General features: G+C 43.6%; 2 protein-coding genes across 3 annotated transcripts in view; one reads left to right on the plus strand and one right to left on the minus strand.

Annotated features, from left to right (window-relative positions):
• The window catches only part of GALNTL6 (polypeptide N-acetylgalactosaminyltransferase like 6), a 1,429,734-nt gene that overhangs the window by 1,397,676 nt on the left and 19,509 nt on the right, over positions 1 to 12,549 (plus strand). The window contains exon 11 of the mRNA XM_081568813.1: positions 8,255 to 8,404. Coding sequence (XP_081424939.1) covers positions 8,255 to 8,404 — 150 coding nt within the window. The remainder of the gene's footprint in view (positions 1 to 8,254; positions 8,405 to 12,549) is intronic.
• Positions 1 to 12,549, minus strand: part of LOC145537900 (uncharacterized) — a 303,657-nt gene that overhangs the window by 162,969 nt on the left and 128,139 nt on the right. The window lies entirely within an intron of this gene.

Consider the following 12,549-nt stretch of genomic DNA (forward strand, 5'->3'; position numbering starts at 1 on the left):
ATGGGTGAAAATAAATATAAATAAATATAAATAAAACATAAATATTGCATACTTGGTTCTCCCCTTGTTGTTTAGTCACTAAGTCATGTCTGACCCTTTCGCAACCCCATGGACTGTAGCTCACCAGGCTCCTCTGTCCATGGGATTTACCAGGCAAGAATACTAGGGTGGGTTTCCATTTCCTTCTCCAGGTCCCCACCCCGGGATGGAACCCCCGTCTCCTGCATTGGCAGGTGGATTCTTTACTACTGAGCCACAGGGGCCAGGCAAAACTGCAAAAACCTATGGCATGTAACTCAAGAAATAGTCACCAGAGGGCAGCACTAGATAAGCAGACAGCTATCTAACAGGAACAAAAGACCAGTTAACACAGCTCTTTTTCTTTTTCTTTTAATTGGAGGCTAATTACTTTACAATATTGTAGTGGTTTTTGGCATACATTGACATGAATCAGCCACGGGTGTACATGTGTCCCCATCCTGAACCCCTCTCTCACCTCCCTCCCCATCCCATCCCTCAGGGTTGTTCTAGCTCTTTAAAAAGATTGCCATTCTCCATAGTCTCTGAAAACAAGGCGATCAAACAAGGTTGACAGGAAGTGAAAATCAATCTTATTTGAAACACGTATCACTGTGTATTGACGTGGAGGTTCAAATATCACACTGCCTTGTTTTCCAGTAATTAACTCTTCATTTTATTCGATTTATATTCAATATATATTTATTACTCAATGAAAGAAGATCGCTTGGAGAAGGGAATGGCAACCCACGCCAGTATTCTTGCCTGGAGAATCCCGTGGACAGAGGAGCCTGGAGGGCTATAGTCTACGCATCACTAAGAGTCAGAAATGACTTAGCAACTGAACAACAACAACCAAGACTTTGTGCTTTTGTGTAATACAATACAGACTCAGGCAACATTGTGCATACCACATTAACATGAAAAACCAAGAAGTATAACTTATATATCATTATGAATCTGTTTTAAAGTATCACTTCAAAGAAGAAAGTGGAGAAACTAACATCAATATACTTCAAGAGTGAGGACTTTGAGGCTGAAAACAAGTCAGGAGGTATTGTGCAGGGAACTTGAATAAAATCTGAATATTTCTTGTCAGTGAGGAGCAGCCCAAAGGTTTCCAAACAGTCAGGTACATGCATGATATCTGCTTGTTTCTGCTTTGACATGACTGCACAGGATTGCAGGTCTCAGAAATGAGACCAGTCAGTGCCTGATTGGTTCCGTGCGACAATTAGGATAAGTTATGTGGCAGGAGAGAGCATTTCAAAGACCCTGGAGAGGGCTTCCCTGGTGGTCTAGTGGTTAAGAATCCACCTGCCAATGCCGGAGATGTGGGTTCAATCTCTGGTCTGGGAAGACACCCTGGAGAAGGAAATGGCAACCCCCTCAGTGTTCTTGCCTGGAGAATCCCATGGACAGAGGAGCCTGGCAGGCTACAGTCCAGGGGATCAAAAAAGAATGGGACAGGACTTAGCGACTAAACAACAATGAAAGGAAGGGAAACAGTAAGAAAGTAAAAAGAAAACACTGTCTATGGAAGCACACCCAAGCCTGGACTCTTGAAGTGTGGCAGTGGTCAGCCCATCCGCTCTGCAGGCCAACGGGGTAATGAGAGACAAGGTAATGACGACAGCGCCTTTCAGCTCTGGCTTCTACAGGTATAAAAACAGGAAAAGCGACAGAGTGGAAAATGGATAAACCAATCACAGCCACCGGTACCTGCACTGCTTACAGTACCAAGATTTGTGATATTTAAATAACATAAAATTTAATCCATGACAAGTTTATAGGCCAGGAGATTGTTATTCTAATAATAGGTAACTGAGCTGAGAATCACTGAAAGCTCAAAAAATGAATTATTGTTGATATTGCTGTATTAATAATTAGACACAAAACAAATTTATTTGAGAAACTGAAAAGACTAATTATAATTAGTTCCTCTTGACAGTTATTCCAGTGCACTTTCCGTTAATATTATGAGTTCAAGTTTTTATTTATGTGATAGAAATTTTATTGGACATGAATTAAATGTCATGAATTGTTCTGGGTGCTGAAAACACAAAGAAGAAGATGTGGCTCCTGCCATTTGGGGTCTCACTGACCAGTGAAGTTTACAGGAACATAAATGGACAAGCGTGATGAAATAAGGTAGGGGGTGGGAGGGAAGGAGAGGTTCAGAGAGATGGCTTCTTAGGTGAGCTGGCTGGTGAATGTGGGCCTTCCAGCCAGAGGGCCCCTCATGAACAAAGCCATAGACGGGAAAATATATACAACCTGATCAGAGCAAGGAACTACAGTTTTTCACATTGAGGTCTAGTTGACATACAGTAAGATTTGTTTCAGTTATACAACATGTTGGCTCAACATTTGTATCTATTATGAAATGATAACCCCAGTAAGTTTAGTTAATATTCATCACCAAACATAGTTTGTTGTTGTTGTTGTTCAGTTGCTCAGTTGTGTCCAAGTCTTTGCGACCCCACAGACTGCAGCACACCAGGCTCCCCTGTTTGTCACTATCTCCCAGAGTTGGCTCAGACTCATGTTCACTAAGTCAGTGATGCCATCCAACCACCTCATCTTCTATCATCCCCTTCTCCCCTGCCCTCAGTCTTTGTCAGCATCAGGGTCTTTTCTAATGAGTCGGCTCTTCCTTTAGGTGGCCAAAGTATTGGAGCTTCAGCATCAGTCCTTCCAATGAGTATTCAGGTTTCCTTTCAGATTGAATGGTTTAATCTCCTTGCTGTACAAGGGACCAAACATAGTTGCTGAATTTTTTTCTTGTGATGAGAACTTTTAAGATGTACTCTCTTAGCAACTTACAAATATTTTACTGTTGCTAGAACATAAACTAAACGGGAAGGGATGCAGTTGGAAAACATGGCAAAGGTCAAGAGGGTGGAAAGCTCTTTATGTTTTAAAGAATTTGAACTTCATCCTCTAAGGGTTATGTGAAAATATGATGAGCTTTCAGGTTAAGAGCCAACATGGTCATATGGGTATTTCAAAACTCTAATTCAAAAAAATACACTCACCCCAATGTGCATAGCAGCACTTCTTATAATAGACAAGACATGGAAGCAAGCTAAATGTCCATTGGCAGAGGAATAGATAAAGAAGATGGGGTACATATATACAATGGCCATAAAAAAGAATGAAATAATGCCATTTATAGCAACATGGATGGACCTAGAGATCATCATACTAAGTGAAGTAAGACAGAGAAAGACAAACATCACATGATGTCACTTATATATGTGGAATCTTAAAAAAATGATACAAATGTACTTATGTACAAGATAGTAATGCAAAAGTACAGAGTCAGGAAACACCTGGAGTAACCGGCAAATTTGGCCTTGGAGTACAAAATGAAGCAGGGCAAAGGGTAATAGAGTTTTTCCAAGAGAACGCACTGGTCATAGCAAACACCCTCTTCCAACAAAACAAGACTCTACACATGGACATCACCAGATGGTCAATACCGAAATCAGAATGATTATATTCTTTGCAGTCAAAGATGGAGAAGCTCTATACAGTCAGCTAAAACAAGACCAGGAGCTGACTGTGGCTCAGATCATGAACTCCTTATTGCCAAATTCAGACTTAAGTTGAAGAAAGTAGGAAAAACCACTAGACCATTCAGGTATGACCTTACCATTATATATAAAATCCCTTACAATTATACAGTGGAAGAGACAAATAGATTCAAGGGATTAGATCTGATAGACAGAGTGCCTGAAGAACTATGGACGGAGGTTCATGACTTTGTACAGGAGGCAGGGATCAAGACCATCCTCCAAAAAAGAAATGCAAAATGGCAAAATGGTTGTATGAGGAGGCCTTACAAATAGTTGAGAAAAGAAGAGAAGCTAAAGGCAAAGGAGAAAAGGAAAGATATACCCATTTGAATGCAGAGTACCAGAGAATAGCAAAGAGAAATAAGAAAGCCTTTCTCAGTGATCAATGCAAAGAAATAGAGGAAAACAATAGAATGGGAAAGTCTAGAGATCTCGTCAAGCAAATTAGAGATACCAAGGGAACATTTCATGCAAAGATGGGCTCAATAAAGGACAGAAATTGTATGGACCCAACAGAAGCAGAAGATATTAAGAAGAGGTGGCAAGAATACACAGGAGAACTATACAAAAAAGATCTTCATGACCCAGATAATCATGATGGTGTGATCACCAACCTAGAGCCAGACATCCTGGAATGTGAAGTCAAGTGGGCCTTAGGAAGCATCACTACGAACAAAGCTAGTGGAGGTGATGGAATTCCAGTTGAGCTATTTCAAATTCTAAAAGATGATGCTGTGAAAATGCTGCACTCAATATGCCAGCAAATTTGGAAAACTCAGCAGTGGCCCCAGGACCGGAAAAGGTCAGTTTTCATTTCAATCCCAAAAAAGGCAATGCCAAAGAATGCTCAAACTACCACACAACTGCACTCATCTCACACGCAAGTAAAGTAATGCTCAAAATTCTCCAAGCCAGGCTTCAGCAATACATGAACCATGAACTTCAGATGTTCAAGCTGGATTTATAAAAGGCAGAGGAACCAGGGAACAAATTGCCAACATTCGCTGTATTATCGAAAAAGCAAGCGAGTTCCAAAAGAAAATCTACTTCTGCTTTATCGACTATGCCAAAGCTTTTGACTGTGTGGGCCACAACAAACTCTGGAAAATTCTTAAAGAGATAGGAATACCAGACCACCTGACCTGCCTCCTGAGAAATCTGTATGCAGGTCAAGAAGCAACAGTGAGAACTGGACATGGAAAAATAGACTGGTTCCAAATAGGGAAAAGAGTACATCAAGACTGTATATTGTCACCCTGCTTATTTAACTTATATGTAGAGTACATCATGAGAAACGCTAGACTGGATGAAGCACAAGCTGGAATCAAGATTGCCAGGAGAAATGTCAATAACCTGAGATATGCAGATGACACCACCCTTATGGCAGAAAGCAAAGAACTAAAGAAACTCTTGATGAAAGTGAAAGAAGAGAGTGAAAAAGTTGGCTTAAAACTCAACATTCAGACAACTAAGATCATAGCATCTGGTCCCATCACTTCATGGCAAATAGATGGGAAAACTATGGAAACAGTGACAGACTTTATGTTTTTGGGCTCCAAAACCACTGCAGATGGTGACTGCAGCCATGAAATTAAAAGACACTTGCTCCTTGGAAGAAAAGTTATGACCAACCTAGACAGCATATTAAAAAGCAGAACTATTACTTTGCCAACAAAGGTCCGTTTAGTCAAGACTATGGTTTTTCCAGTAGTCATGTATGGATGTGAGAGTTGGACTATAAAGAAAACTGAGCCCCGAAGAATTAATGCTTTTGAACTGTGGTGTTGGAGAAGACTCTTGAGAGTCCCTTGGACTGCAAGGAGATCCAACCAGTCCATCCTAAAGGAAATCAGTCCTGGGTGTTCTTTGGAAGGACTGATGCTGAAGCGGAAACTCCAATACTTCGGCCACCTGATGGGAAGAGCTGACTCATTGGAAAAGACCCTGATGCTGGGAAAGATTGAGGGCAGGAGGAGAAGGGGACGACAGAGGATGAGATGGTTGGACGGCATCACCGACTCAATGGACATGAGTTTGAGTAAACTCCAGGAGTTGACGATGGCATGCTGCAGTCCACGGTGTTGCAAAGAGTCAGATACAACTGAGTGACTGAACTGACTGACTGACAAGATAGTAATAGACTCACAGACAAAAAAAAAAATCTTAAATGTGGGGGAAGGTATAAATTAGGAGCTTGGGATTAACATATAAACACTGCTGCTGCTGCTGCTGCTAAGTCACTTCAGTCGTGTCTGACTCTGTGCGACCCCATAGACAGCAGCCCACAAGGCTCCCCCGTCCCTGGGATTCTCCAGGCAAGAACACTGGAGTGGGTTGCCATTTCCTGCTCCAATGCATGAAAGTAAAAAGTGAGAGTGAAGATGCTCAGTCATGTCCGACTCTTCGCAACCCCATGGACTGCAGCCCACCAGGCTCCTCCGTCCATGGGCTTTTCCAGGCAAGAGTACTGGAGTGGGTTGCCATTACCTTCTCCATATAAACACTACTATAAATTAAAATAGATAACCAACAAGGACATAAGTTCAATATTTTTTAATAACCTATAATGGAAAGGAATCTGAAAAAGAATAGATGTGCCTGTATAACTGGATCATTGTGCTGCGCACCTGCCATTTCACCACCATGTAACTGTTTTTGTGTGCCATCCCTGGAGTTTTGCCAGATTCTCTGCATTTTCTCACCCAGGTAGGACCACAAAACTGGGATAATCTGAGAGCCCGGTCAGAGCCAAGTGTATTGTCTGCACGTAATTCAGCATTGTGCTTGTTTTTACATCCACAGGGTCTTCTGACAGCTCTCTGTTTTGGACTCACAGCTTGGCCTCACAGTCAGGCCCATACAAGTCCTATCATAAAAATGACACAAACTCACTGAGATGTTACAACTGGAAGAACCCCAAGGGCTCATATAGTCCATATTCTTACTTACTTAAGGATTTCTCCCACCGAACCCCTCAAATGGTTGTTCAGCTCAAACTCAAGAAAATACCTTTTCCTAAATTGTACTTTTTTAATTTACCACATTGTAAAATAAAATTTTAGTCAATTTAGTCTGTATGGTCAAAGCTATGGTTTTTCTAGTAGTCATGTACAGATGTGAGAGCTGGACCATAAAAAAGGCCAAACACTGAAGAATTGATGCTTTCAAATTATGGTGTGGGAGAATACTCTTGACAGTCCCTTGGACAGCAAGGAGATCAAACCAGTCCATCCTAAAGGATATCACCCATGAATACTCATTGGAAGGACTGACGCTGAAGCTGAAGCTCTAATACTCTGGCCACCTGATGAAAAGAGACAACTCATTGGAAAAGACCCTGATGCTGGGAAAGACTGAGAGTAGGAAGAGAAGGGGATGACAGAGGATGAGACTGTTGGATGGCATCACCGACTCAACGGACGTGAGTTTGAGGAAACTCCAGGAGATAGTGGAGGACAGAGGAGCCTGGTGTGCTGAAGTCCAAGGGGTCACAGAGTCAGACACAATTTAAGGACTGAACAACAACAACAAAAATCAAATTAGTGCATCCATAAGTCAAATTTTTAAAATAATGGGATGGATGGAATAGAACAGACCAGGACAGGAACAGGTTGGATGTAATCTCAAAGTCTATTAAATGCAAAGAGGATAAGTGTTCCATAAAACTTTTGTTCAGCTGGGGGTGGGGGTGAGGGGAGCAGTCTGTGTGTGTGTAAACTGTATCTCTTACTGGGAGTCACAGTCCCAAACTTCTGACACTGCCCAGCAGGATTACTCTTATCAACCCCAGGAAATCAATTTGCTTATCATTTACTACATCAAACTTAGCTTTCATTTAAATCAAAATTGTCAGCTTGCTAGCATCCATCCAGCTCAATCCTGCTCCTAGTCTTTTTTCAGTTAATCTGCTCAGTTAGGCTAAATGTGTAGCATTTGGGGCTTTTCAGGTGGCCCTGGTGATAACCTGCATGCCAATGCAGGAGACATAAGAGACGCAGGTTTGATCCCTGTGTCGGGAAGATCCCCCGGAGGATGAAATGGCAACCCACTCCAGTATTCTTACCTGGAAAATCCCATGGACAGAGAAGCTGTGGACTAAAGTCCATGGATTACAAAGAGTTGGATATGACTAAAGCAACTTAGCACACACGAACGTGGAACATTTAATCCACTAATTTTTTACCTAAATGAGGAATGTAAAAGGATGTCTCTGGTGGTCCAGTGGTTAGGGCTCCATGATCCCAATGCAGGGGACCCAGGTTCAATCCCTGGTCAGGGAACTAGATCCTGCATACAGCAACTAAGAGTTAACGTGCTATAACTAAGACCTGGTACAAACAAAAAAAAATTTTAAACAGAAAAGAATGATAAAGAGCATCATTAAATAGCTTCTCCCCTCCTTCTGTCCTTCTATGTCTCTCTCTCTAACTGGAAACTGGTTTTTTTTGGCCAGCCTGAGCCAACAGTGCTCCCTGTGCAGCCACAGAGAGCAAGAATCCTGGCCTTTCCAACACCTTTGTCACCCCTACACCAAGTCATTTTCCTGTAAAACAGGAGCCAGGAGTTCTTCATTGCTGAAAGACATACTTCTCCCTACTCACAAATCTCTCCTAGTTACACTTACTGTAGCTTTTCTGCTGTTGTCACCCTATCAGCTCTTCACCTTCGGCTGGAGAGAGGATATCCGGCCAGGCGAGCCCCTGCACACTCGGAAGTTCTGCTTCGATGCCGTGTCCCACAGCAGCCCAGTCACTCTGTACGACTGTCACGGCATGAAGGGGAACCAGCTCTGGGGATATCGGAAGGTAAGGGCCAGCGTCCTGTGGGCAGGGCATGCTCCACTACTCTGCTTGGGGTTCTCTAATGCAAAGGTTTGTTTTGTTTAACACATTGCTTTGATTTAAATTGCCACCTGGCCACCATTTGGTAGTGGCCATGGTGGTAAAGAACCTGCCTGCCAATGCAGGAGACGTAAGAGACGCAGGTTGGATCCTTGGGTCGGGAAGATCCCCTGGAGGAGGACATGGCAACCCACTCCAGTATTCTTGCCTGGAGAACTCCATGGACAAAGGAGCCTGGTGAGCTACAGTCCGTGGTGTCACAAAGAGACATGGCTGAGCGACTGCATAAGTTTATGCAGGACACTTTATAAGTTCAAGGTGTACAATGTAATAATTTGATACATGCATGAGTTGAGAAAGAATCAGCACAAGTATAGTTAACAAATGCATCACTGAGCACAGTTACAGACTCATGTGTGTGTGATGAGAATATTTAAGATTTACTCTCTTGAGACTTCCCTGGTGGCCCAGTGGCTAAGACCCCACCTTGCAATGAAGGGGACTCTTCAATGAAGTTTCAATCCCTGGTCGGGGAACTAAGATCCCGCATGCGGCAGGGCCACTGAGCCTGCATGCTGCAGCTAAGACCAGACACAGCCAAATAAAAACAAATAAAACCACATTATAAAAAAGAAAAAATCCAGTCTCTTAGCAACTTTCAAGTATATGATACAGAATTATTCACTGTGGTCTCCATGCTGAACATAACATGCCCAGAAACGTACCCACCTCAGAACTGGACCACCCTCCCCGACCCGTCACCCCAGCTCTCAGCTTCTCTTATGTGGGGCTCTCGGCCACCACAAGAAGAGCAGGGGCTGGTGTAACTAGGCTCCCTTGTGTCTCCCACCTCAGCAGGCACCCAGGGTGAGCCCCATTTGTGGTTATTATCACCACCAGGGGGAGCCCTGCAACAAGAACAGTGACTTGCTGAAGCGCCTTCAATGAAAACACTCCAGTTATCACCCACATTCCAAAGACAGCTGAAAGGAGAAGCTGTTTTCCCTCCCCTTCAGCCCCTACGTCTAGTTGGTCACTAAGACATGTGGACCCCACCCTGCCTGCCATTTCTGTGGCCGCAGACCCTGATTTCAGACCTCCCCATCTCAGCCCTGGATGAGGGGAACAACTGCCTAAAGGGCCACACTGCCACCCTTTCCCCCAACCCACCTTCCATCTTGAAGTCCGAGGGGTACCCACAAACTCTGGTCATTACATGCCTCTGGTTTATACAGTACTTGGTTCCCCACTGAGAAGATAAAGTGCCTTCTCCCAAATTCTCATCCTGACACTTCACAATCTGGTCAATGTCACGGTTGCTTGTCAAGCCTAAGACATCCTAATTCATCCTAAAACTGTAATGTGATGATTTTTTTTTAAATTTTGCTGCACCAGGTCTTAGTTGCTACAAACTCTAAGTTGTGGCATGTGAGATCTAGTTCCCTGACCAGAGATTGAACCCAAGCCTCCTGCATTGGGAGCTTGCAGTCTTAGCCACTGGACCACCAGGGAAGTCCCTGTAATCTTGAATAAGCTATTTCACGTGTAATTTTCAACTTCCACATCAATATAATAGAGACAACAATTTGGTGAGATAAACTGTGGAAAATTTCCAGCACGATTTCTGACCGTGTGATCAGATTTCCACCCAAATGGGTGATAAGTATACATTTTACATGGAGAGTGGTGGTGAGTCCTGATATACAGCAATCTATGCCATGAAATGGAGCTTTCCTGGTGGTTCAGTGGTAAAGAAGCTGCCTGCCAATGCAAGAGACACGGGTTCAATTCCCTGGAGAAGGGAATGACAACCCACTCCAGTATCCTTGCCTGGAGAATTCCATGGACAGAGGAGCCTGGTGGGCTACAGTCCATGGAGTTGCAAAGAGTTGGACATGACTGAGTGACTAAATAACAACAACAACGATGCTAAGGAACATTAGCTACTGTTATCCTTGCAGATTAAGAGCGACCTCCCACGTCCTTTTCTTGCAAGGAAACATTTTTATGGGACTATAACACATATCTTCATTGGGGTTTCCCCAGATGTAGACCCTGAAGTGAGGATTTGAGTGCCAGTGGCTTATTTGGGAGACGCCCTCCAAAATCATGGCAGGGAGTGGGGAAGTGAAATATGAAACATGAAACATGAAAGGGAGGAGACCCAGTATAGGGTATGTGATGAAGGAAGTACCACCGTGGGCATGTGTGCCTACTAAGTCGCTCAGTCATGTCTGACTCTTTGCAACCCCGTACTATAGCCCATCAAGCTCCGCTGTCCATGGGATTCTCCAGCCAAGAATATTGGTGAGGGTGGCCATTTCCTACTCTAGGGGATCTTCCTGACCCAGGGATCGAACCCACATCTCTTTCATCTCCTGCATTGGCCAGGCGGGTTCTTTACCACTTGCGCCACCTGTAGGGGAGAGCTCAAGCCCCCAACACCTCTTTAAAAGGTCTGGAACACACACCAGAGGCAAGGGCGAGGGGATATTCACACACCAGTGCAGCTGGTCTTGGCTTAGGGCTACTCCTGGTTGGAGGGGGTGTGGTGTCTATTCCTGATACCTCTGTGCAGGGTGCTGCTCTTACGGGCAGAGCTGGTCTAGAGCCCAGAGAACAGCCTTACAGAGAGAGAGACAGTGGCCAGCTTCAGAGGTCTGGTCAGCAGGCACCTAAGTCCTGGGGCCTGAAGAGCTGTTGGCAGAGGCTCTCTGAGAACCCTACCCTACCCATCCTCGCCAACACACAGCATGTCAGGTTTTTTTTTCCTTTCTCAGTTCTGTGGTTATAGAGTGAGATCACATGCAGGTCTGTTAGCCTTTTGGGATATCTTCTTTGACAAGAGCCCATTCAAGTCTGTTGACCATGTTTTCACATGGGTTGTCTGGATTCTTTTGTTGTTGTTAACAGATTTGGAAGCATTTTTGGTGTATCTGGGTATAGTGCTTTGTTGGATATTTGTAAATATCTTACTCCAGTCAGTACCTAGCCTTTTCTCCCTCCTTGGTGAAGAGCTATTCTTCATGATTAGTGTCTTTTATGTCCTGTTTAGGAAATCTTTGTCCACACCAAACACATGAAGCCAGTGTTCTAAGCCACCTTTGGCAGCTTTGTTGTTTAATCTTCTGCATTTTGGTATATATTCCCTGAATAGTTTTTGTGTTCAGTGTAAGAGGGGGTTGATTATTTGTTTCATATTTATATTCAATTATCAATCTTAATTTTCTAAAAAAAAATTTCCCACTGCAGGGAAGTGGTGCCTTTGTCGTAAGTCAAGGGACCTTATATACCTGCTCTATTTATGAATCCTTATGTTTTTAATCCTCTAACCAGTAAGTCTTAGCCATACAGAAAGTAAACTGATAGAAACTAACAATCTAATAAGAACCAAAATCCCACAACATCACTGTTAGTGGTGAAATGTTTCAGCTTCCCTTTGGAAACTGGGGGGTGTCCCTGGTGGCTCAAACAGTAAAGAATCTGCCTGCAATTAAGGAGTCCTGGGTTCAATCCCTGGGTTGGGAACATCCCCTGGAGGAGGGCATGGCAACCCACTCCAGTATTCTTGTCCAGAGAATCCCATGGGTGGAGGAGCCTGACAGGCTACAGTCCATAGGGTTGCAAAGAGTCAGACAAGAGTCAGCATGCACATACAAAAATTCAATCAAGATATCAAAGAAAGTAAAATTACCTGGAAAAAAAAAAAAAAGGCTGCTGCTGCTGCTAAGTTGCTCCAGTCGTGCTCGACTCTGTGCGACCCCATAGACGGTAGCCCGTCAGGCTCCACTGTCCACGGGAGTTTCCAGGCAAGAGTGCTGGAGTGGGTTGCCATTGCCTTCTCCGGAAAAAAAGGCTAATAAGACAATATTGTGAAGATAGTTGTTCTTAACCAGGTGTTTACATTTCATGCAAAACCATTCAAATCCCAGCAGGTTTATTTGTGGACACTGATGAGCAGAGTCTGAAATTTACATGAAAATGAAAGGGTCAAGAATAGCCAAGAAAACACGGAAGAAGAAAAAGAACAAGTATCAAACGTTATAAGCAATGCACTTATTAGTGTAGTGTGCTGTTGGCATAAGGACAGACTGATGATCTAGAAGGGG

Source organism: Giraffa tippelskirchi, chromosome 1 (assembly GCF_054371585.1).
Source record: "Giraffa tippelskirchi isolate mGirTip1 chromosome 1, T2T-mGirTip1v1.2.pri, whole genome shotgun sequence".
NCBI lineage: Eukaryota > Metazoa > Chordata > Mammalia > Artiodactyla > Giraffidae > Giraffa > Giraffa tippelskirchi.